The sequence below is a fragment of the Pelobates fuscus genome, chromosome 4, assembly GCF_036172605.1.
Source record: "Pelobates fuscus isolate aPelFus1 chromosome 4, aPelFus1.pri, whole genome shotgun sequence".
Lineage (NCBI taxonomy): Eukaryota > Metazoa > Chordata > Amphibia > Anura > Pelobatidae > Pelobates > Pelobates fuscus.
This window is the reverse complement of record NC_086320.1, coordinates 347,794,311-347,819,301: the sequence shown is the minus strand read 5'-3', so window position 1 is coordinate 347,819,301 and position 24,991 is coordinate 347,794,311. Positions and strand designations below refer to the sequence as shown.

Genomic DNA, 24,991 nt, shown 5'->3' with positions numbered 1-24,991 from the left:
ACTTTTTAGGTGCACTTCTCAAGCTGTGGAAAGGTACGGAGCGGAGCTTTGTCGTTTGCATGCCTTTTACTGTGTGTTCTGCATTGCGGGTTGGTTTCCATGCCAGCTCATTTTAACTTTTTTCTGACCTCCGGAACGGATTAATTGGTTTTCAATGCATTCCTATGGGAAACCACGTTTCGGTTTACAAATTTGGTTTACAAATTTTTCGCAATAAGAAAAGTCCCGGAGAACGCATTAACTTCGTAAACCGAGGTATCACTGTATTATATTTTTAAGCCAAATAGGTAAATCATACAGAAAGCGTTTCCACTTTTATCTTTGAACATCTGAAAGCATTTTCTTTCCACTGTGTGCCAGTGTTTCTTATCTATATTATTTTCTACTATGTCAACAAACAATGTCTGCGATAAAAGATAAGAATGAAAAGGTTTGCTCTTTTCATGGTGGTTTGTGTATAGTTAGTGCAGAGTAAACAATACTCACCGAGGAGAGACACTTCCTCTTGGGGAGGCTCCTTTCACAGCAAGACTTCGGCTATTGTCACCAATATCTTGATCTGCTAAGAGAATAGTTTAAATCCTTAATTAGTAAAGGTTTTCAAAAACTAGAGAATAGTTTAGAACTGGTAACGAGTAACTGTTTTAAATACAAATAAATATTTAACTGTCCTTAAAAATGAATGGTCTCTTCCCAGAATTTTAAAAATTCAAATATGTTTTCGTGAGGTCCAAAATAACAATAAATGAAGATATCCCAACATCTATCCTCTATCTAGGTATCTCTAACTTGACTCCCTGTCAATCAGCTTTAAAAATGTTGCATGTATCTTCCATTGAACAAAGTTAGTGGAAGAGGAGAATACAAAACAATGTTCTCCTCATTTCGACTGGCCATGCCTGGACTAAACTGGATTGTGGCTTTAGATGCAGAATCTTTAAATGTATTCTTCTCTAATAGATTATTCTAAAAATATGTTTTTTGTAATGATGTCTCAGAGCCTTTCCGCATTCTTGTGCAAAGCAGACATTTTTAATTTTGTTTATAGAATGTGAACAAAAGCAGAGTAAAGCATCTAACTTTTTTCTTATATATAAAGAATTTTGTTGCAAATTAATATTTCACACCTTGAGCTGTGATCACTTTCGACATCCTAAAAGTTTTTAGTGCTGCACTCTAGGGTCTGGCTTTTTTCAACATGACCTACATCCTACATTCTACAAACAACTCTAAAATGAAACAGGCCAAGCAGACCATATATACAATAAAAAAAAAATTAAATCCTCAAATCGAACATCCAGCTGCAAGGGAATGTTTACTTCACCGTTATAAAACAGTGAGATTATATTTTGTACAGAACAGTAAACCGTTTTGGAAATAAGATCACTGAAATATCCATTTAATGCAGATATTAAAAATAGTGCTGTGTGGGGGGTCTCACTACAGACTCGACAGATGGATCTGAACCATGGCCTCCAGCCTCCCGGAGAATTTAACAGTATCTAATGTATCACATAATGGTTTTAAGAGCATTCAGTACACAATGTTATGAATCTACAAGTTCTTTAGTCAAACTCAAGAATGGAAGAAAGAGGGGGGAAAAAAAGACAAAAAATAAATAAAAATTAAATCATCATGCATCGTTTTAATGGATCTTAAGCCTTTACTTCCAGCTCAAAACTATTTTGAAAGTTAGAATGCATCTGTATCATTGGTTAAAATTCTCTGAAGCACGGATTTCTTTGTCATTCTAAGTTTATTGAAATGTGTCATCAAACACGACATTTTATTTTATTAATAAAATATTTTACCAGGAAGGATACATTGAGATTTCTCTCGTTTTCAAGTATGTCCTGGGTCCACAAAACATTGCATTGATACAATAAAACACAAAAACAATATTAATACACAATATATACAAAATGTAACATAGAACAGGTAGGAAATATATAATCAACCATGTATAGAGAGGGATCTCTTAAAGGATTTTAGGCCTGGGGAATATTTGAAAGTGTGCGGGAGGTCGTTCCCTAATTAAGGTGCTCTGTAGGAAAAGGAGGCCCAGGTTGCTTTTGTTTTGAATTGAGGTAGACTAAATAAAATGCTGGTAACTAGGAGGTGGGAACAACCGGGGAGAGCATTCTGCTCAGGTAGGGTGGGAGCTTCCCAGAAAAGCTCTTAAACACAAGGCTGGAAAGTTGAAGCGACAGCCAGTTTAGTTATTTTAGCATGTCACAATGGTGTGTCATGTAATTACATTGTAGCACAAAGCGGCAGAACAAGTTTTACAATGTATTACGTTTATTAAGGTAGGTTTGCGGTGCAGGTGCATATACTACATCCCCATAATCAATGATTGGCATCAGCATTTGCTGTACAATCTTTTCCTTTACTGTAAGGCTTAGGCAGGATTTGTTTCTGTACAGGGCACCTAGTTTTGGATTAAGTTTAGATGCAAGTTTTTCTATGTGCAGGCCAAAAGATAGATTGGGGTCTAACAACATACCCAAGTATTTGGAAGAGTGGACTGCGGTCAGTGTGCTATTTGATTTTGTTTTGATGGATAGATGGGAATTGTGTAATTTAGGTACTGTTCCAAAGATCATTGTGACAGATTTTGCAGTGTTTAGGAAGAGTTTGTTTTTTGTTATCTACTTTTCTACCTCTGTGAACTGGTCTTGGAGCACAGTCTCAAGATGCGGTAGATCAGGTTTGCATGCATAGATTACGGTGTTGTCTGCGTACATGTGTACATTTGAGGATTTGCAGACATTAGGCAGATCATTTATAAATAATGTGAATACTAGGGGGCCGAGAATGGAACCTTGGGGAATACCACAAGCGACTGGGAGAGGGAGGGAGTCGCTGTCAGAAATGGACACATATCGTCAGCGATCCAATACATATGATCAAAACCAGGTTAGTGGATGATCACCAATACCTGAGGTTTTTAGTTTGTGCAATAGAACGTCGTGGTCTACTGTGTCAAAGGCCTTTGCAAAATCAAGAAAATTGCTCCAGTTAGGTCTCCCTGTTCCATGCCAGTTTGGATGTCATTGCAAACTTTTAAGAGGGCAGTTGTAGTGGAGTGATTCAGGCAAAAACCTGATTGATCAGGGGTCAGATAACATGAAAGAAAATTCTAAAAGAAAGGAACTGTAGCGGTTACATCATACCAAAAAAGGGGTATAACATAGTATCGACATTCATGCCAAGCCAAATAGATGCCTGAATATCACAATATAAGCACAAAGAAATTGAAATAGAGGCTAAAAGGAGGGAAAAGAAGAGAGACCGAGAAAGAAAAAAAGGGAGGTGATGTATGGGAGAGAGAAGAGAGAGTGAAGGCGATGAGTGGGAGAGAAGGTGGGCCTGTGCATTCCCGTAGGTAGACTCAAGACAAAGTTTGAAGTTTAACCCGAAATACGGAAGCAAACATGACCCGAGGCAGGTACAGGGCAGGTCACACAGTACCTAGTGAAGGCAACGGGAGGGATATCTTTTGTAAATGTCCAAAGAAAACAAGATTAATTCCTCTATGGAGAATATATCTTCCACCCTACCTATTCAATTCCAGACCATAGGGACCACACACTGCATCCAAAATAAAACTGAAGGCTGCATTGATGAGATATGGGATACTCAGACAGCGATGGGGAGAGAGTGTAGTACATAGACTTCATTGGAGAAAGAAATGGTCAATTAGTGTGGAGACAGCTAAATGCAAAGATTTCCAAGTTTGAAGCAGAGATTTCAAACCTCATACAGCACTTCTTGTTGGCTGTTGTTAACGGTAGGAAATACAGTATAAAACATTGTAGCCCAAAAATAACTGGAGGAACAATGGAATAAGACTATCACTACGTGTGATACATGTAAGCAAGGCATTTATCATTATACGTTTATGACAGAGAAATGGCTGTTTCAGTGACTGCATGAAGCCAGTGCCCGTCCTCTTCCCCATGCCTGTATGATACAGAGTCACTTGGCATATGGGACCTGCTAGGCTGATTTAAAAGGCTGCCTCTCAGCCTGGCATACATGCATCAACTCCACAACTTACCAAACTCCTGCTGTACTCATCTCCATGCCCCTCCTGAACCCAACTTTGTCTTTACCTCACCACTGGTTCCAAAATTAGACAAGCCACTGAATAGGTATTTTTTTTACTGCTAATTTATGGATATGCTTTGTCTACCCTCCTCTGCCTTAGAAAAAGCTCAAAAGAGTTTGTAAGCTCATGATTTGAGAATTAAAAAAAAAAACTTTCTTAAACATATCTAGGTTTTTCAATAACTGTTCTTACGCATTGAGCATAATGAAAATATTGGTGCTTTATAAACTTATTATTAACTAAACAGTGGCTGAGCAACAACAGTTCAATTAAAGAAACACTATAGTCACCTAAATTACTTTAGCTAAATAAAGCAGTTTTAGTGTATAGATCATTCCCCTGCAATTTCACTGCCATTTAGGAGTTAAATCACTTTGTTTCTGTTTATGCTGCCCTAGCCACACCTCCCCTGGCTATGATTGACAGAGCCTGCATGAACAAAAAAAACTGGTTTCACTTTCAAACAGATGTAATTTACCTTAAATAATTGTATCTCAATCTCTAAATTGAACTTTAATCACATACAGGAGGCTCTTGCAGGGTCTAGCAAGCTATTAACATAGCAGGGGATAAGAAAATCTTAATTAAACAGAACTTGCAATAAAGAAAACCTAAATAGGGCTCTCTTTACAGGAAGTGTTTATGGAAGGCTGTGCAAGTCACATGCAGGGAGGTGTGACTAGGGTTCATAAACTAAGGGATTTAACTCCTAAATGGCAGAGGATTGAGCAGTGAGGCTGCAGGGGCATGTTCTACACACCAAAACTGCTTCATTAAGCTAAAGTTGTTCAGGTGACTATAATGTCCCTTTAATGAATTGTAGATTTCCTTTAGCTCTGTTCGTATATACACCTATGCATGTGTTGCAAAAGATGTGTATACTTCATTTAAGACAAAATTATGTGCTGCCCATTAAATATTTCTTAACGTTTTAAGAGAATACTCAAGTGCCCCCCTACCAAATATTTCTGTAGGTACAGCAGGCCACGGATTATGATAAGTTGAGTTTTACAACAGAGGAGTGCTTCACATTTGCCGTGTACCTCCCCTCTGCCACTTTTAATTTCTCCAGTGAAAGTAATGAATCACAGCTGTGAATGGCTAATCTGTATGCTTATCACAGCAAATCCCGATGTATTGCCTGCCCTGTTTAACACTCTCCACTCCGAGGCAAATAACATCATGCTAATAATTAAACCAACTTGCATTGCTTAAATAATGCTTTACAGGACAACTTCAAAAGGGGAACACAAAAAAAAAAAAAAAAATCTCCACTAAGCAGTGGGTTGTGAGGAATGAAGAACAGATTTCAAAACGGAAGATTTAGATAATCTCTAATTTGGTCAAATCGAGTGTTCTTTGTAGAAATCCCATGATTTGTATTTGCTCCCTTTGTTTAGTGAACAAACACACTGATAATTAATGCCCATTTCAGCTAGTGTAGTAAATATACTGAATGAAAAAAGAATAAAATCAATAACATTTCAGAACTTCCTTAGAATATTAAATATGTATTTTCTCTATCAGTTTACAGGTATCAAACCTCATCAATAAATATTGCTGTAGAGGAAGCAAGGTGGTATACCAACGTGTGGAGAGGGAAAACTATTAACTATTTAACTGATACGCTTTCCTTAAGAAGTTAGTTTTTAATGATCTTTTGAAGGAACGGAGATTGGGTGAGAGTCTAAAGGAGAAGGGAAGGGAGTTCAATAGAAACCTCGCAGCCCTATAGAAAGGTGGGCGTCAGAGCTGAGAGTACAAACAACGGATAAACGTAGATCTTCAGCAGAGCGTAGGGGCCTGGGCGGGACATACTGGTGTATTAGTGAGGATATGTAGGTAGGAGCAGCGTTATGTATAGATTTGTAAGCAAGCGCTATAACTTTAAATTGAGCCCTAAATCCAACAAGAAGCCAGTATAAGGACTGACATAGGCATTAGACGTGGGAGTTGTGGGCGGACAGGAAGATGAGCCTGGCTGCCACATTCATTATAGACTGTAACTGGTCAAGCTGGGAACGCGCAAGACCACTGAGAAGCAGATTATATTAGTCAAGGCAAGAGATAATAGTGGCATGGACCATCACCGTAGCAACATATAGGAGGTATATTTTTTAGATGAAACAAGCAGGATTTGGCGAGTTACTGGACATTCGTTATGTTAAATATTTAAAATGTAAAACAAAAACAAACAAAAAAAAACTATAAAAGATTTGCACAGTGTACAAGGGCCTCTGGTATCCATAGGGTTAAAATAAACTTGCCTGCAGCCTCCAACAAAAGCCACATCCCTATCTGGCCCCATACAAGGTTATTCTGCCTTCATTCTGAGTCAAATAACCCTTGACCCTTGGCTGGCAAAGACATGACTGATCCATTCTTGGTAAACTGTTAAACCCATCCCCCCATTCACAAACATGCATGACTACCAAGACATGTCAACAAAACCCCGCTCACATGCACACCCCCTCACTCCTGGAGGGAAAGGAACAAAGCCACTGCAGCTACTCATTTAACTTGTACACGGGGCTGACGGAACATTAGGGATTTCTACAAAGTAACTTAAAATGTACAGTACCGAGTGCACAGTCAGACAAGACGAAAAGGATTCTATAAAACGGTTCTACTGAGGCCAACATATAGGACTGATTCCACTTCACAATATACAGAAACAATAAGAGTACTAAACAAGTAACGCTGTTTAAACATAATCTCCTTTTTCTTCTGGATATTGCACCACACAGTTCTATTTTGATTTACAATACATTCATAGGTTTTAAGCATTACTGTTGACAGATGGTTAACATGTTACTGCTTTTGTACTATGTGGGTAATCTCATTCCTCCTAGTGGATAAAAGTGGCATAGGCTTCCAAACTACCACAGAGCCCACCAACCACTAGGTCTCCATAATGCTGCTGTGTCCGATTAGCCCTATGGGTGGCCTGCTAAGATTAACCCTTACCGTGGCTGTGATCCCTTTAAACACTTACATCGGTCTGGAAAGGTGTTTAAGGATTGAGCATGTAAACCATGGTTACTAGAGTTTGAAAGGCTTTAGATTATTGCTGAGAAACCTAATTGGCCGGAGATTATGGAAGTAATAATGTGAACGACAGCTTACCCAAACTTTGTTAGTTTTAATTCCACATCACTGCTGGCTGGAGTTGACCCATCCTTTTTAATGTATTTTGTAGATAATGGATTAAAATTTTCGAAAAGCAGTCAACTGAGGAATAGACTCAACTTGGAATTTTCAGCATTTGGAGCAAATCAAGCTTTGCAGCTTCTGCAGTGAGCTCTCAAATAAGAAATAAATTGGCCAATCAGAAAGCTGACTTAGCTTTCTAGAATACTGCTGAACCTGTACTACAAGAAGTGCTTCATGGGCACAAAAAGGCTTTCTGGGAGTTGGAGGTTCAGTAGAAAGCGGACAACTGACTACAACTCCCAAGTATTGTCAAGTAAGTCATGACACTCTACACTTAATTAACACACAAATTTACAGAAAGTCCTGCACTGTTTCCAAAAGACTAAATAATACTACACACTAAACCGTCATCCAGCCTTTGATAGACTGGGTGCTCACAATGCCCATATATTGGTATGTTTGATGATGTAGTAAACTTGACAATGGAGCTGACAAGGGAGAGCTTAGGGTGCTGGTGAAAACCCCAATTTGTTTTTGTCAAGCTGTTTAACCCCTTGAGGACACATGATGGAAATATTCCGTCATGATTCCCTTTTATTCCAGACGTTGTGTCCTTAAGTGGTTAAATATGGTTTGACAAAATAAAAAATAAAAAAAATGTAGGGACTCTGCTACTCTGTAACCAAAGCAATAAGGTTTGCTGGATATAGTGCTTAGAGTCAGAATTTACAGATATAAATGCAAGCATTGTGAATATTACCTGATAGCACGGATTCAGGGAGCCCTGCAAGCAATCCAGTCGTAGATGTGGGATTTGGCCTGTTATTGTAAATCTGAGATGATGTCACAGAAACAGTAGATCCAGGAAGAGCATTTACCTATGGGAAAAAGACATTTACAGTTGAGCAGGGCCCTTATTACCGGTACCTTTTATCTCAAACAGTTTGCAACCAGATCTTTTTTTTTTTTTTTTTTTTTTACAGACCTAGAGAAGTGTTCATTTATAAATAGGAATGTTATTGGCTTGAATTCCTGGTTCAGCGCGCACACAAGTCTATTTCCACATATATTTGTTCTTAGAGGCAAAATCCGACAGATCAATCATTCAATTATTGTTTTATGTTAAAAATAACAATGTGCTAATCACAGCCTCTGTACTCGCACTCTCCATGATAAATCAGGACACTTCTGCTCCATTACCACACGTTCAGTGATTGGGAACAAGAGACTGCAAAGTGATTTTCCGCATAATAGAGCTCAATATTCTAACAAATCAAACTGATGAATAGTGCAAATCGCTTCTGAAACACAAATAAATAATCTTTTCCGATGGAGCATGGACCTCCACTTTTAGCTCGCTTCCTTTCACTCTATTTTAGAGGATGTATGGGCAATCTGGAACCCCAAAACATACCTGGAGGGATTGTACACATATCCAGACCCATGTAAATCCAATTTTCCTACAACAAACAGCTTAATGGTCGTTGATTCAACAATATGGCTCTACCAAGACCTCTCATTTGGCAAATGTACATTACAATTAAAATGATGACTGCAAGACGTACAAGATATACAAATCACGTATGTGTGCATATGTAAAATAACAGATACAAATAGTAACTTGTAACTGTTTTTTATTGAAGTAATCAAATTTTGGATTAAGAAGCTATCTGGAGACACTCCATTTACCAATTCTAAAACAAGTTCCAAAATTCTGCTAGTCCAATAAAAAATTTCAAATAAAGGCTAAAAATAATACATCTCATAAGCATGTAATTTTTTTATTATTTGTTTGTTGGTTGGTTTTTAAAATACCTATGTTTATTTTTCTTTTCTTCCTCTTCATTAATACGTCTGTACTGCATAATAATAATAACAATAACAAAGTATTTAAACAGGAAAGGTACATTCAGGTTACTCTGGTATCCAAGTACGTCCTGGGGATGTTACCTTAGCCCAATTTAATGGTACTCATTTTATCTATTGGAAGGGCTGAGTCAACCCTGCCGGGATTTGAACCTGCAAACCAAGGGTTAGAACAGATTCTGGTGATGCATTAGCCCACTGAGCTATTTCACCGGCCTTTAATGAAACTTGAACAGTGTCAATGGGTTTAAAGGAGCTGAAGGGCCACTAACAGTAAACATAAATACATTATATTTAATGTTAAGAAAGTACCTTAGATTTAGATTATCCCCCTACCATTTGAAAAAAAAAAAAAAAAAATATATATATATATATATATATATATATATATATATACACTCACCATCTCAGTTCCAACACAATGTTTCATAGAGAAACATAGAGGGCTAACCACATGTGTAAGGTAAACTAAATGGTCACCCAATTGGTTGCTTCTCATAGTGAAACACTGAAACCAGTGCTTACCCCATGACGTTATTTATGGCCAAATGTCAATATTGCTGTTTCTCAGGAAAAAGCAATGTTTTACACTGAACAAAAAAACAAAAGGCTAAAAAGTGGTAAAAGGCAAAAACTGCAATAAAACAGAAATAGGGTCTCTTATGAAGCAGTCAAAACGTATCTTTAATGGGACAGACGGGATGAGCCACAGCAAAGCAAATTGCAATTCTTAAAGGAATACTCTACTTAAAACACCTTTACTGTTTAATGTGTCCTCTTCCACCAACCCTGCCCCCCCCCCCCCCCCCCACCCCTGACAAAAAAATTTAAAAAGTGCATATTTCAATAGAAATTGGCACTTTTATAAATTAACCTTCTACCACCACCTGGCTGTCAAACAGCCAGTCGTGTTGCTTCCTGGTTTGGTTAGCTCAGTGGAGCTAAAACACATGAGGCTGCAATTGCCCAGAGCACCTGTCTAGCAAATACCTCTCACTGTATTATTTTCTAATTGGACAGCCACAGAAAGCCTGGTTTGGGGTAGGTGGCAAAGGCTTCAAAAAATGAGATTTCCAGTTTTTGCATGCTGTTTTAGATATAGCCCCATTGGGGAAAAAATATGCATAATGAAATGCATGCATGTTTTCATTTTGGGTATATCTACTAAATAGTGATTTTTAAAAACGTGCAATTTGTATTTGAGTGTACCTTTAATGCAAATTCAAAAGTTCCATAATGCCACGTTAGTATGGATGTACCAATATATGTATCCTTGCACGGAAATAATCAGAATGAAGACTTGGACAGCTTGTAATATACCCCACACTACACTTCCAACACTGGACTTATCCTGATAATTATTTAATCTTCTTAAACCATTTAGAATGTAAGGACAGGTAAACAACAGATGTCTCATTAATGACTGGGTCTTGAGTCTCTCGCGGACTATGAAGGTCAAAAGGTCCAGCTCCCAAACACACAGACTACTAAAAAGATACTCTATTATATATATATATATATATATATATATATATATATATATATATATATATATATATATATATATATATATATATATAAAAATAAAAAAAACTTGCATAAAATATATATATATTTTTTGACATGCATGATGAAGCTAAACTAAACAATTGTTTTGTTACTGTGGAACGGGTGGAAAAAAATTAAAAGAATAAAAGGACGTGTTTTACACAATACATGGCTTCACGAATCAGAGCTCTAGCCCCATCGTACAAGGAACTGTATTTTTGGCAGCTGACCAGCCCTACTTATTGAACAGCTCTTGAAAACTTTGTATTCATTCATGTCACTAACCACAGTTCAGAAGGCCTCTGCTGGGAGCTGTGCCAAACACGTGAAAACGAACCCTCCAAGATACGCAGTAACACAGCCTGGCCAAAGTCTTGCATAATCCATTGCAATAAAAATGCTCTGCGCCTTGGCTGCAAACAACATTCCCTTTCGAAGAACATTCCTGTGTCTGCCATACAGGAGGTTCTGTTTCAGGAATAGAAACAACTTGTACACCAAGGCAAAGAAGTCATAAAAAAATAAAAAATAATTAAGAATAGCAAAAAAGATCAGTTCATTTAAGGTCATTCATGCTGTGTTCCCCAAGGTGTAATAAAACCGATAACCAGGGATGGAAAAATAGAACAGATTCTCCAGGCAGGAAAAAAACTACTAGGAACATAAAATAGCACACACAAAAAAGGGCAGATAGAAGCATTTTAGAAAACATGGCTACCAGACTCGTAGGATATTCCAGCTCGGCTTATTGGTGTGAAGCTGAACATAGTGGTTTTTAAAATGACTGCCAACTGGTAAAAGTCTAGAAAGAATTTCGGTCAGAAAAAATAAATACGTTCTAGATTGTTTTGTGTAATTATTATAAATGTAGAACAAAACTGGAACTCAATGCTGTGCTAAACTACTAGAATTGGAGTTCAGGGTAACATATAGCCAAAAAGGTATGGGAACTGCAAGTTGGTGGTTGTTTGGCAAATAGTGTGCTGGCCTGAAAGGGGGACTCACCTTGGTAATGAGCAATATAGAAATAAGAGGAATAAAGTACAGTTTGAAAAGATAAAAGTGGGATCGCTGATTGGTCGGTGTGTGTTACAGGAAAGGAGAGGAGTGTAAATAAAATGTATTTATAGTTCCACCCACAGTTACACGCTTAATTAGCCTTTCAATTTCCACAGAAAGCAACTGGGTATTTTTAACGGATTCTACTAAGTATGCCAAGTAAATATTCATAAAACGTATAGTATACCAAATAGAGGCTGTTAACTACCTTAAAGGAGATAAAGAGGATTCTGTATTAGGGATACATTATGTTATCTTATTTTACTAGTATTCCGGCATCAATGTGTTCTTACTGGTGTAAACATACTCTGGAACTGGTTTTCAGGCGTTGCTCCCTTTATAAAAAGTTGAAAACATCCCAGAAAGCTACATTAACAAATTTTTTCAGTTTTTTTTTTTTTTTTTTTTTTAAGGAAACCATTAATTTGTGGCTCAGCAAACACATTTTGAGTATTAACACACATAACATTCGTTCCAAGACTTTACATTTTCTGATTATTGCATATTTTGTGCCATAAACAAAGGCAAAAAAAACCCAACAAATTATTAAAAGGGTAAAAAAAATTATTTTTTTTTTTAAATTTCCGATTGTTAAAAAGCACTTACTATGTTGTCACAAGGTGTCCACCTATGTAAAATAAAACAGTAGGAATGCTGTTAAAACACACTTTGTGGTTTCCCATTTTATGCTAATATCTTCCTGACTGGCTGTACACTAATTCCTACTGACTGATCTGACACTTGCCAGTGAAGAGAATAGTAACATCCCCTGCTGTTTCTGCACAACCATCACTCCACTCCGAGTCACTACCTCTGACTGCTCCGCGCTGCTCTTCTGTTCTGGCAAAAAATATGCCCACGTTAACTCTTTCCTGCTGAGCTTGATTAAGCATCACTCACTCAAAAGTATGACACAGAGTGCTAACTTGTGTAAGAGGGGAAATTTTTTTTTCTAAAAAAACAGCAACAAAAACCTGCAAATGAGCCTTGTAAATCACCTGTATTATCATAATCTGATCAGCTGACGGAAAATCTAGCAAAAGTAATAAAACGGTACAAATAGTGTATCAAGCTGTTACAAAGTTAGCACAGATATAAATGTACATAATCCAAGTACCCGTATATTGCACAGTGCTAAGGAATTAGCTGGCGCTATATAAATATATAAAGGGTGGAAATTTTTACTTATTTAAAACCGCTAAATTACTTAAATCTTATCCTTTGCCACCTTTGCAAGGTTAAATAAATAAAACAAAAACTATTTTTTTTTATTTTTTTTATTTTGCGTGAAACATTTTAACTGGTTGTGCCAAATTTCAAATACTTTAAAGGATATTTCAATAAAAAGCACAAACAATAAGAAGGGGTTCATTTTAGATTTTGCATCCATAAAAGTCTCCAATTGTTTTACTTTATGTTACAGCAATATTGAACGGTAAGGATGTTAGTTAACAAATTCTTGTGGCACTAGAATCAGGCAAAGCACTGAAACGTTTGTGGGAAGGAAAATGAAGTGTGAATAAAAAAAAATATTTTGTTGTATTCTTTACAGAGGGATTTCTAGAAGCCCAGGCATTTACTGTTAAAAATCCTTTGGCTTTATAAAGTGAAATGTCAAATAATAAAATTAAAATACAATTATAAATTGCTTCTTTCATTTGTTTCAGGTCAATAAACATTGGAAACACACTTTTTTATATATAAAAAAATATAAAAGAATTAAGTTTAAACATGACATTGCCATAGTGGTTATTGGAGACTACAACAATCATAATTCTCAGCCAACCTCTAGGGTGCAAAGTGTATCTAATCTTGCTCAAGAGGGAAAAAGAAGAGGCCTATAATTAGCTATATTTTTTTTTTTTGGATATAAATAAACATTGCACTCTTGGCAAATGTATTCCTTTCAAATCTGTTTTCACATCAAGTTAATTATGAATATTATTGCCATCTCTGTAATTTGCCCAATTATTAATTTTGAAATATGTACTTACATTTATTCCATTAGTATTTGAAGTCTCTTTGTCCCATCCCATCCCACATAATTCCCATTAAGGTTTGTCCAATCAATAGCTTTTCATATAGACGTTATGTACATGCATGGTACTCCCCACGATCCATTAATCAAATAACACATAGGGAATAATTGAATCAATGATTCTCTATGAGAAATTGCAAAAGCTACACTGCGCATGCACATGGTGTGTGTTTCATGAGCTGTGAGCCGAATGTCAGGCCAGCTCACCACCATGATAAATCCACATAGCAAGTGTGATTCAGGATGAAATACAGGATCTCCTCACACACCCCTGAAAACTTAAATGGAAGTTAAAGAATATGTGATTTGTCAAGCACAGTACTGTGGACATTAGCACACTCTGCGTTGAACGATAGGAGAAGGGGGAACATATTTAAGACACTATAACAACTTAAATAAGATTAAGCTGTTATAGTGCTCCTTTAAGAGATTTTGTTGCACTCTGCGTCTTATTCCTGCCTTATTTGCCCTTTCCCCCTCTCGCTGGCTTCTGAACAGAGGTATGCAACATTAGAGGTTGATAAGCCCACCTTTTTCCTTTCCTCCTTTAAAAGCAAAGTTTTTGTTTCACAAAAACAGTTGTACATGCTATCATGAAGCACAACAAAGGTTTCTAGAAGTTGCAGCTTTCAAAAATAAAAAAAATGTAGAACCAAATATATATATATTGTGTTACAATAAAGCTGATTAGTATTTTAGTTTGGACAGGATGTCAAACAAAAATATTAAGTTGCAGATAAAAAAAAAAAAGGCATGGAAGTAGATGTACTAAGTTGTAGCGTAGTGAAAGATATAGAGGCTTTCCATGGAGCGTGTTCACTAATTAAATAAACCACTGGAATTTTACCATTTAGAGACTTCATTGTTAGGAATGAAATGTACTAAACAGAGATGTTGCAGTTAGGGACAACAAAATTTAGAATTAAATATCAGATGGGGAAATAAAATCCTCCTTCCCCAAACCAAGCTGACTAATTTAAGTAAATTTACTGCAACTCACTACGTGAATAGACTCAAATTATTTACCACTAAAATTTGAGTAGCTTATCATGAATCTATTTTCAAATGTGAAATGAGCATCTCTTTTTAAGAGCGTGCAGACTAAAACCCAACTAGATTCAAGGCAAGCCACGGCACAGAAAACTACAAAGTAAGACACATATATAGTTGTTTCATTATTTACACCTCCACTTTGTCGGTCTAATGGCAATGGATTAAATGTGAAGCAGAAGATTCATGTTAAGCCCACGGTAAAAACAGGGCATAGCAAGCATTTATTAAAGATATGCAATCATGCTGTCAATACATATTAAGGGCAAAAGCCTCTAACAAGCTGTAAAATTCCACAGCTGAAATAAGCACTCACTTGCTTCTAACTGCATACGGCAGTTTCTGGGTGAAAAACAAAACATGACGTTTGTGAAGCTCTTTAACTTATTCTTTAATGAAGACTCTCTTACAAACAGCGTCCTAAGCATATTAACCCTCTATCTACTAATGATATGATACTGCCATTACAAAGGCATTTTTTTGAAAAGTATCTTTGGAATAATAAAAAAAAAATATATATGTTTCACACACTTAATGACAACAGGGGTGTACAAAGCTGCCAGCACCAAATAAACAGGACATTCAATGCTGGCACAGAGTCTAAAGGCCCCGATTATGCCAACACCATGTCGAATTATTGGGACTTAAGGTGTTACCATTAGACCTCCGAATATTTACATTCGTCCCTATGCCATTCAAAAATGTACAGAGCGTGAAATTATAAAAAGCTTAAAAAATATCCAGAGGTTGTCACAAAGGCCTGCATTCTGCTAAGCAAGAAACATTGCCTATAAAACCCATCAGTTAATTCTCAGATCCGATTCTAAAACCAGCTTAGACGACTCATGAGTTATGAGACGTTGAAATGTTATACCATGTGAGAAAGTCTCAACATGATCCTAGGGGACAGAGCCACCCCTGCCCCTCCTGAACCACCGACATAGGAGCTCCATAGAATTCAATAGCTGCGGCTCAGATAAAATGACTTTTGTTGATAAGTGACGCCATTGGTTTTAAAAAAAGAAGAAAAAAAACCCGAAAAAAAAACAGCTTTCCATAATGTGGACATTTTAGAAATGACGAAGAGGTTTTTAAATTGGTGACCTTTGTGAAAGCAAGTTTTGGTTTTGAAATAAGCGGAAACATTACATTGTGTTTACGCATTTGGTTAAATTTCAAATTTTTCCCCAAATGTCCATGGTGATTTGTTGACTGTTAAGAGACAGCTTAAATGACCACAACCAACCGCACATAGTGTCATTTAAGGAAAACACCAGCAAATGTAACAATTACTTACATATAAAAGTCATTAAACAAGATTAAAAAAACAAGAACATCAAAAGCTGCATAAATGCAGCTGGAGTCTTATGGCAAGCTAAATTAGCACGGTTTGTAGTAATCTATATAAGAGGGTAATAAATAGTCATATTCTTGAGAGTGCAGGCTTCAGTTACAAATTCAATGATCTTCCTGCTCATATTGGCATCTCAGAGGAATTTCAATGCCTACTATAGGGGCCATCTTCAAAAGAAAGATGGCAGCTCATAGTACATCTTGGCAACTTATCATTCAAGCTGTGGACTAAAAAGATAAAACGCGCGGTGCTATAGAAGACTCGCTTTATTGAAAGGATAAAGAAAGAGACCCACATATACATATTCAATATGATTCACTCATGTTTATCTTACTTGCTAAACACAGTGTGCATCTGTCGTTAATTTATTCCCATTTTCCAATCTAATCGAGATGACTACATATGTCCTTTCATGCTTTACTACAACTAGCTTTTTGTTTTCACCCAATCAGATTCTACTTCTCTAATTTCTAATACACTAGGTTTTCATGGTTCGTGACTATACAGTTTGGAGCAATTACGATAAAGTCACTGTCACAGTGAATTTGTATCTGTATGTTTGGACTTCTGGCATAATTCATCCTTTAAGACTGTTTAAGACTGGATACCTTGAAGAACAAACCTTTGGTTGTACCAAACTTACTCGGAGGCACAGTGGACAAAAGAAAACCTGCCAAGATGCATAATAAAAGGTTGATTGAAGATACGTTTTAGGACCTGTTTTAACTATCAACAAGAACCAGCATGTTGCTTGAGTGCAGTTGCTTCACATATGGCTTTTTTTGTAAATGAATCTAGGGAATATTACCCTAATCATTAAAGAATCCCCTCCTACCCTTCTATATTTGCATGTATAGCTGGTTGTTACTCGGCACTGTGACAGGACAATTGAAAGGAGACACGGTCATGTTTATGCACCACCTCTAGAATATCCTCCTGAGATCACAAGGCCTCAACTTTGATGATTTCCATAGGGATTTTGGAAAAGTATTAACCATCTATCAAAGCTCCAATAAATTGTATGAATGCTCATGTACCAAATGTAGGAGAGCTTCCAGTTAGCATACTAAATTAATGATCACATCAATCAGATAAAAAAAATCCCTTGACAATTGTAAGAATTTCCGATACATCTTAACGTGCCATGGTCAAACTCTAATAGTAACACAAAATTACATTTAAAAAAAGACAAAACCCCAAGAACTATGCAATAAATTATATGATTTTCTCTCTCCATATTCAGGTTCAGTGATTATAATGTATATGTGTCAATTATTAAAATAATTTAAAACCATTGCTTATGACACAAATGTCACACACAGGGTTTTGTGAATAGTGGATTAGTGCACTGATGCAATTGCAAAATAATGGGAGATTTCAGTACATTTTAATGTGTAATCTGGTTCTATGCCTTTTTCCCCCTTTCGGCATAATTTTCTGATTATCTCATTATGCATTAAAAGAGGGGTGGTCAACTCTTGCTTTAAACACTGTCCCATCTGTGTACCTTTATATATTTTCAGAGAAAAATTCACGCAAACATTCAAGAACAATCAACACATACATTCTTTAAGTTTATCATCGGGTTCATTTTAATTGCCTCTTTTCGATATTTTTCAGTAAAGAATTTAGATATAAATGCACAGAAATCATACCCAAGTATCTTAAATGGATTGCATGATACACAATCCACTGACCTTGTATCCAGATGTAATAATACCATTTAATCATATAACCAAAAGCATGGCTATGTTTTGTTCTGCAAATTATTTACTGGGATACTATTTGTAGATTCAAAGGGTCTAAATTTCAACTTCCTTTTTGAAGACATACAGCATAACTTGATATATAATGGGTTAGCTTTATGTTCTTATGTTAGAGTTGGACAACTTTTTGGAGACATACAAGGTTTGCTTTCTGTCAAAACATTGTGAGATGAAACACTAAAGTCTCCAATATAAGGTTTGTTATGACACCTCACTCACTCCCCATTCAAAAACAAAAAAACAAAAAAAAGTCCTAGACACTTACTGGTGAATGCTGTACGGCTATTTTAGTTTGTGGGAGGCGCCGTAGGGTTAAATTTGTACAACACAAAATATTTTCTTCCAGAAGGCCTGTGCTCTCGACATGTTGGGTTTTAATACTCAGCGTGTGATGAGAGATGAAACCAAGTGTGAACAACTTTCAGGTCCCATGAGGGGGTTGACTGTTGAAGCTGTCAGGTTCAATTGCATCATTCAACATTATTCAATGCCCCAAACTGCTCCCTAATTGTTAGGGGCTTAACATATTCAGAAGTATTGTCTAGGCTAATGCTGAAATGCCCACAAGTTGAGCTTCCATAAAGAAGGGGGAGGGATCTCGTTGTACTTAAACCATTACTGAACTCTCCTCCACAGTATTCTTTGGTGCCATCCCATGTATGAAAAACTTTCTTGGAGACTGCTTTTTAACTGTTTATACACCATCAGAAGGTTTCTTACATTGATTGTTTAAACCTGTACTGGACGGCGTTGCTACATTTGAAACAGAGAGGGTTTATCTGCTTGTAGCTACTTACAGAGGACCTCTTACAGCACCGGAACAGGCACTGCTGAAAAGAATGATTAGTCACTTACAAAAAAAAAACTGTAAGTATTATTTTCTTTCAAATTAGTAAAGTTTAGAGATTTATCTTCCTCTCACTATTTTTTATTTTTATTGAATTCCTGTGTTTTTGTCAAAGTTGTAGATTTTGTTGACAAATATTTTTGTTCACTTGGTAACAAAGATAGATCAAAATTCATTCAAGATCAACCCCTTTGTGGCAAATTCCAAGTCTGCATGCACAAAGAAAATAAAGCGCATGCAGAGTTATTAGGTGCTATGACAAATTGCACATCCATTCTCCTCCCCCCTCCAATAAAATTTTAATTTTATTTTAAGAAAAAAGCATTGTTGGCTTTTGCTCTGTCAATGGGTAACCATTTCCAGAGTGAAAAAGGGATGGTCAGGAGAACGTACAATTTTAAACATATACATGCAATTAATCAGTAAAGGGGGAAAAGCATATTAAATTAATGAAGGAGGTTACAGAAGAATTGCGATGCACAGCAGAATAAATCTGTTGCAACTGAATTACATTTATGATTCTGTCAGACAAACAAGTCTTTGAACAATGAAACAATCAATGATAACCAACATTAAAAACTCCATCTCCCAGGATGCCTAGCTGACTGAGGTATCATGGGAAATATGTTACACTTATACTGAGTCAAGGCAAAAAAAAATTTTTTTTTTAAATGAAAACCTCCATATTGAAAAAACGTGCGTTCTTTTGTATGTCTAATTTGTATAATTGTCAGGTGAATGCATGTCTTGTTTTCAACTTCATTCATCTGATTATCATTCATGTATTTAATGTCAACAGATTCTCTAGCTCGATACAATGAAGCAAGCACGCAAAAACACTGAGGCTGACGACATGGAAATCCCTGCAGGTTAAAAGTCAATTTAAAACAAAAGTTAATATAAATGAGAACAAAATGCACGGCAGTGCCTCCTGGAGGCTTATAGAAAATACATTTCATATATTGATGCGGGTTTCAGATCATCAGAGGGCTTATTTACTAAACAGTGTATTGTGGTGCGCTTAAAACCCAGAAAAAAAAATTGTCATAACACTAATAAAAGTTGAGATTTGAGTATTTCCCAGTCACATTAGCCATTTCTGCCTACATTTTGTCGCTCCTATTAGTGGACAAAGAACCCAGATTACAAAATATGTCTAGCTAGGGCATTTGCTCAACCCATCTATAACAAATAAAATAAAAGGGCCAGCAACTAAAAAGCTGGATATTAACCCTATTTTAGTGTGCCACTATAATTTGGACTTGTAGTCAACAATAAGTAAACCAAAAGTAGAAAAAAACAAAACATTGTGCTATACAAATTGTCAGTGCTTAGCAAAAATGTTGTACTTTTTAAAAACAAATTTGTTACAGTTTCAAAGCAAATTCTATCCAGATAATGAATGGAAACAGCAAAAATCTTTAGAGTAGACTTGCTTTCCTTAACATAACATGTTCCAAATAAATAAATAAATGTAAAATAAATAGCAACTCCCATTATTATATTAATAATAGTATTGATAATGAAAACATACATGGTTTAGAGAAGAAAACCATGCATGTTCTATTATAATGTAAAAATACAATTGCAATGTTAACTCCTATTTTGATGATAATCGTTAAAAAAAAAACGAAACAAAAAGATACAAAGTTTAGAGAAGAAAACAGGACTGATCATATGAGAAACACTGAAGAAAAGTTTCCAACATTAGTAAGTATGTTGTTCTGGTAGAGAATTAACTGTCAAAATTAAGAATTTGACATGCTATTAAACTTGTCTGACATCAGTAAGAGGCAGATTCCTACAGAACTGGAGGAGAGCAGACAATATCACTGACAGGCAGACTACTTAAACCAAATTTTCAGACCACAGACAGCTCCTGTTCATCTCAGTGTCATTCAATCAGTGATTCTCTATTACAGAACAATGTCATAAAATAATTTAACCATTGGGGCGCTGGAAACAAAACCAACTTGTGGTGTTCATCCTTCTCAAATTGTCAAAACAGAGTTTAAAAAAAACAAAACCAAAAAAACAACATACAATAATCATGAATGCAAATTGTTTTGTTTTTTTCCTTTCTATTTTTCGGTGCTTGTTTCGATTATACAACTCTCTTAAGATTGTTTCTGAAAAGATCCTATTGCCTAAATAATTAGGAAAGCCAAGAAATGTTGTTTAATAGTTGGGCTCTATAAGGTCGTTCCCCTAGCTCACTTCTAGCACAGCTTGATAAATGGTGCAAATAAGGATTACATTGGTTTCTGTACGGCTACCATCTTGTGAAGCATTGGCTACCAAATCCTACAGGTATGGAGTGATACAGGCTTAGAGAATTCTACCCAAAGATGCTTACGGTAGAATAATTAAAGTAATAAAGGGTAAGATTATCTCACTAGTATCACAGTTGTTTAGACAGAAACACGGTCAGATATCCAAAACACATGAACAGCTCAGATTCATCAGTTGTATTAGATCATACATAATTTATTGTGTTGTAAAACAACAAATAGATCAGAAACTATGATGTTAAAAACTGATATGGTTTTATTATAGGCCAGGTGATTGACTGAAGGTCTGGATATGACTACCTGACATTTGAAACCAACCAATGAGGATAAGCAAAATAATTGGTGAGTATTACAATTACAGAGCGGATTGTAATTAATTAAAAAATAAAATAAATAAAAATGACTGCAAATAATGAAAGTGATTTCAAAGAACAATCTAATAAAAGCCCACACGTATCTAATTCATGAACAACAATCGAACATTGCAATCAGGTAAACAAGCATTATTAAAAATCTGTTACTAAATGCAGAGGATTCTCTGGCCCTTCTAAAAGGATGAGTCAAACGGTGGCACACACTCTGAGCATAGATTAGGGGGAGTGGGAGCAAAGGCGCAGCAGGGGAGCGGGTGTGTAGGGGGGCAATCCCTTGGACAGAAAGGAAATATAAATATATTTTAAAAGTAAATAAAGGGTTAAGGGATTCCCTACAATAAACCAACCAATCTTAATATATACAGTATAAGCTATTTTTATGCAGTAGTTGATTTCAGGTGAATACCCACAAAGCTGGTTAATATTAAAGAAATTTAGTAAAAGAATCGGAATTGTATAAGACACTGTGGTCTTCCTATTCAGCGCCATCACTATTGTCTAAGGCAGCTAAATTGAGGTCCTGCTACACTCAGTTCAATGAAGAGGTCAGTGCGCCTCTGTTGCTTGGAGACTGATGGTTGCTTAGAGGAGTACGAGATAAGCCAAGCTAAATAAGCTTCAGCTCGGAGGCACAAAGCATTTACTGCTAAGAGCCAAATACAAGTTGCAGCTGTCCCAGCATGCAGCACTGTGCAAAAATCATGCAACTGCCTTTACTACAATCCAGCTGAATAATGATTTAAACTTGAACTCAATCTCACTGGAACAAGGGCTAAATAAGATTGGAAGGATTTTAATTAAACAGAATACAGGATTACTCAAAATACTGGGACGCCTTTGTTCTTCCTGTAGGGTCACATGCTATCCTAAGATCCTAAGCATGTTTCCTCTAGCTGTAAATTCCTTCTGCTTTTACCCCACCCTCTGACCTCTAAACCTCCCCCCCCCCACCCCAAAAAAAAAAAAACAGGTTGCAGAAAATGAGATTATTTTCCCTTTTATTTTTTTTTCTTAGACCTACTTCTACAATGAATGGCTTTTTTGAATTCTTTTGCTCCAGCCACAAAAATGCAGTTTCAAATCAGTCTTTTTGCAGACAATCATGGTTCCCCTGCTGGAAGTTATAATAATTGCATTGCCAATAAAAAAAAAAAAAAAAAAGTTGTATAATGAAAAAAGTAACACATGCTTTGATAAATGTAAAACATGGCTCATAAAGTTGCCTTAAAGGACCACTCTAGTGCCAGGAAAACATACTTGTTTTCCTGGCACTAGAGTGCCCTGAGGGTGCCCCCACCCTCAGGGTCCCCCTCCCGCCCGGCTCTGGAAAGGGGAAAGGGGTAAAAACTTACCTTTTTCCAGCGCTGGGCGGGGAGCTCTCTGCCTCCGATCCTCCTCTTCTCCTCCCCGTCGGCTGAATGCGCACGCGCGGCACAAGCTGCGCGCGCATTCAGCCGGTCACATAGGAAAGCATTCATAATGCTTTCCTATGGACGCTTGCGTGCTCTCACTGTGATTTTCACAGTGAGAATCACGCAAGCGCCTCTAGCGGCTGTCAGTGAGACAGCCACTAGAGGAAATAGGGGAAGGCTTAACCCATTCACAAACATAGCAGTTTCTCTGAAACTGCTATGTTTATGAAAAAATGGGTTAACCCTAGAAGGACCTGGCACCCAGACCACTTCATTAAGCTGAAGTGGTCTGGGTGCCTAGAGTGGTCCTTTAAATAAAAACCCAAAAAAGAAAATAAAAACCCAAATAACATGATCACAATTTTGTTACACCATGACATTTATTGGTGGCAATGTGTTTACCATAAATATAGAGAAGTATAACTGTGTGGCAAATCGAGAATTTAAATGATCTTTGACTGATTCTGAACTACTTTCTGTTATAATTATTTAATGCTAACCTAATGACATGCAGGCCAGTATACACACAGAGCCAAACAGGTTTTATTTTTTAATAAAAGACAGAAGAATAATTAGCTTAAATAGATACTGGAGACAGAACAGCGTTTACCCGATCAGATTAAAATGAACAGGAACAGAAGGAAATCGAACTGTACAGGAGGAAAGATTACTTGATTGAATCTAAAATAGTAAATTGCTGTTCTGTACAAAGAGATTTTTTTCTCCCTTTAATCGGGCTGGTTAGAAATTGTGCTATAGCAGATACACAGCAAACATACAACCGACAGGTTTATCATTCATTTTCATACTAATAATTTATTTATAAAAGGTTTATTCAGAACGAATACATCTAGATTTCTTATGTTTTTACACAAAAAATATGAACAATAACTTACCATAGATTTTTAGCTAACATTTAGTGTTCAAAACGAATTCAACATCTATTTTGATTAAAGGAACCTCATAGGGTCAGGAACACAAACATGTATTCCTGACCCTATAGTGCTAAACCCACCATTAAGGTAGCTTGGGGAAAGCATTGGATTGGCTAAAATCAGCAAGGGGACAGTGCCAAATGCTATTTTGCCAATCAGCACCTCCTCATAAAGATGCATTGAATTTAAAAACTCAGCGTCCCCATGCAGAGCGTGGGGGCGCTGAACGGCAGAGCTGCCTACTGTGCAGCACTGCCCCAGGAAGCACCTCCAGTGGCCATCTGAGGAGTGGCAACTTGGAAGTGTCCCTAGGGGCAATGTAAACACTGGATTTTCTCTGAAAAGGAGGTGTTTGTATGAAAATGCCCAAAGGGAGCTACTATACTCAACAGAAAAACTACATTAAGCTGTAGTTGTTCTAGTGACTATAGTGTCTCTTTAACCCCTTAAGGACCAAACTTCTGGAATAAAAGGGAATCATGACATGTCACACATGTCATGTGTCCTTAAGGGGTTAAAGACAACACATTGTATCTTAAAATGTAAAAGTTGTAGCTAAACTGATTTATTAATAGCAAGGCTGCATTGCGTTTTCTTTAGAAGAGATGCAACAGCTCAAACTGCTAGTACTTTACAGCATTTTTTAATCTTTTCAACATTTAATCACTTAAAGTGATGCCCCAACTTTTTTTTTTTTTGTTTACGCATTACTTAGAAATATTAAAATAAAAGTAAAACATACTCAGATTTGAAATGCTTGCCAATCCCAAGGTTTTACTGATTCTGCAATAAACTTTCACCAAAGCAGGAAGTGAATTGGCTATTTCTATTTCTATTACCGTTAAAAGCATTTGTTAGTGTTAGAAACACAAATTTATATTCCTACCACTACTCCCCCCACCCTCACAAAATGTAACAGGAACAATAGGTAGTTGAGGACCCTGCTCAAACGAGCTTACAGTCTAGAGGAGGTGGGGTATAAAAACATGGTAGGAAGGGTGCTGAGAGAGACCGCAAACAGACATGGTGGGAAAGTAGCAGAAGCTGGATGGAGGTGAGAGTGGAGTGTGGCCCTTTAGGAGAGAGCGAGAGGAATGTTTGAGAGATAGAAGGTGCTCTTAGAGGCCATATGCAATCCGGAAAAGATGGGTTTTGAGGGACTTCTTAAAGGATTGAAGACTAGG

The 24,991-nt window shown here is 36.7% G+C and overlaps 1 protein-coding gene across 5 annotated transcripts in view; it reads right to left on the bottom strand.

Annotated features, from left to right (window-relative positions):
• MLLT10 (MLLT10 histone lysine methyltransferase DOT1L cofactor) overlaps nucleotides 1-24,991 on the bottom strand; it is a 182,673-nt gene that overhangs the window by 24,914 nt on the left and 132,768 nt on the right. For 4 of the 5 annotated variants that reach the window (XM_063452530.1, XM_063452533.1, XM_063452531.1 and 1 more), the window contains 2 exons: nucleotides 8,028-8,145; nucleotides 487-562 (listed from right to left, as the gene is read on the bottom strand). In XM_063452530.1, coding sequence (XP_063308600.1) covers nucleotides 487-562; nucleotides 8,028-8,145 — 194 coding nt within the window. The remainder of the gene's footprint in view (nucleotides 1-486; nucleotides 563-8,027; nucleotides 8,146-24,991) is intronic. The other variant, XM_063452532.1, reaches the window with a different exon arrangement.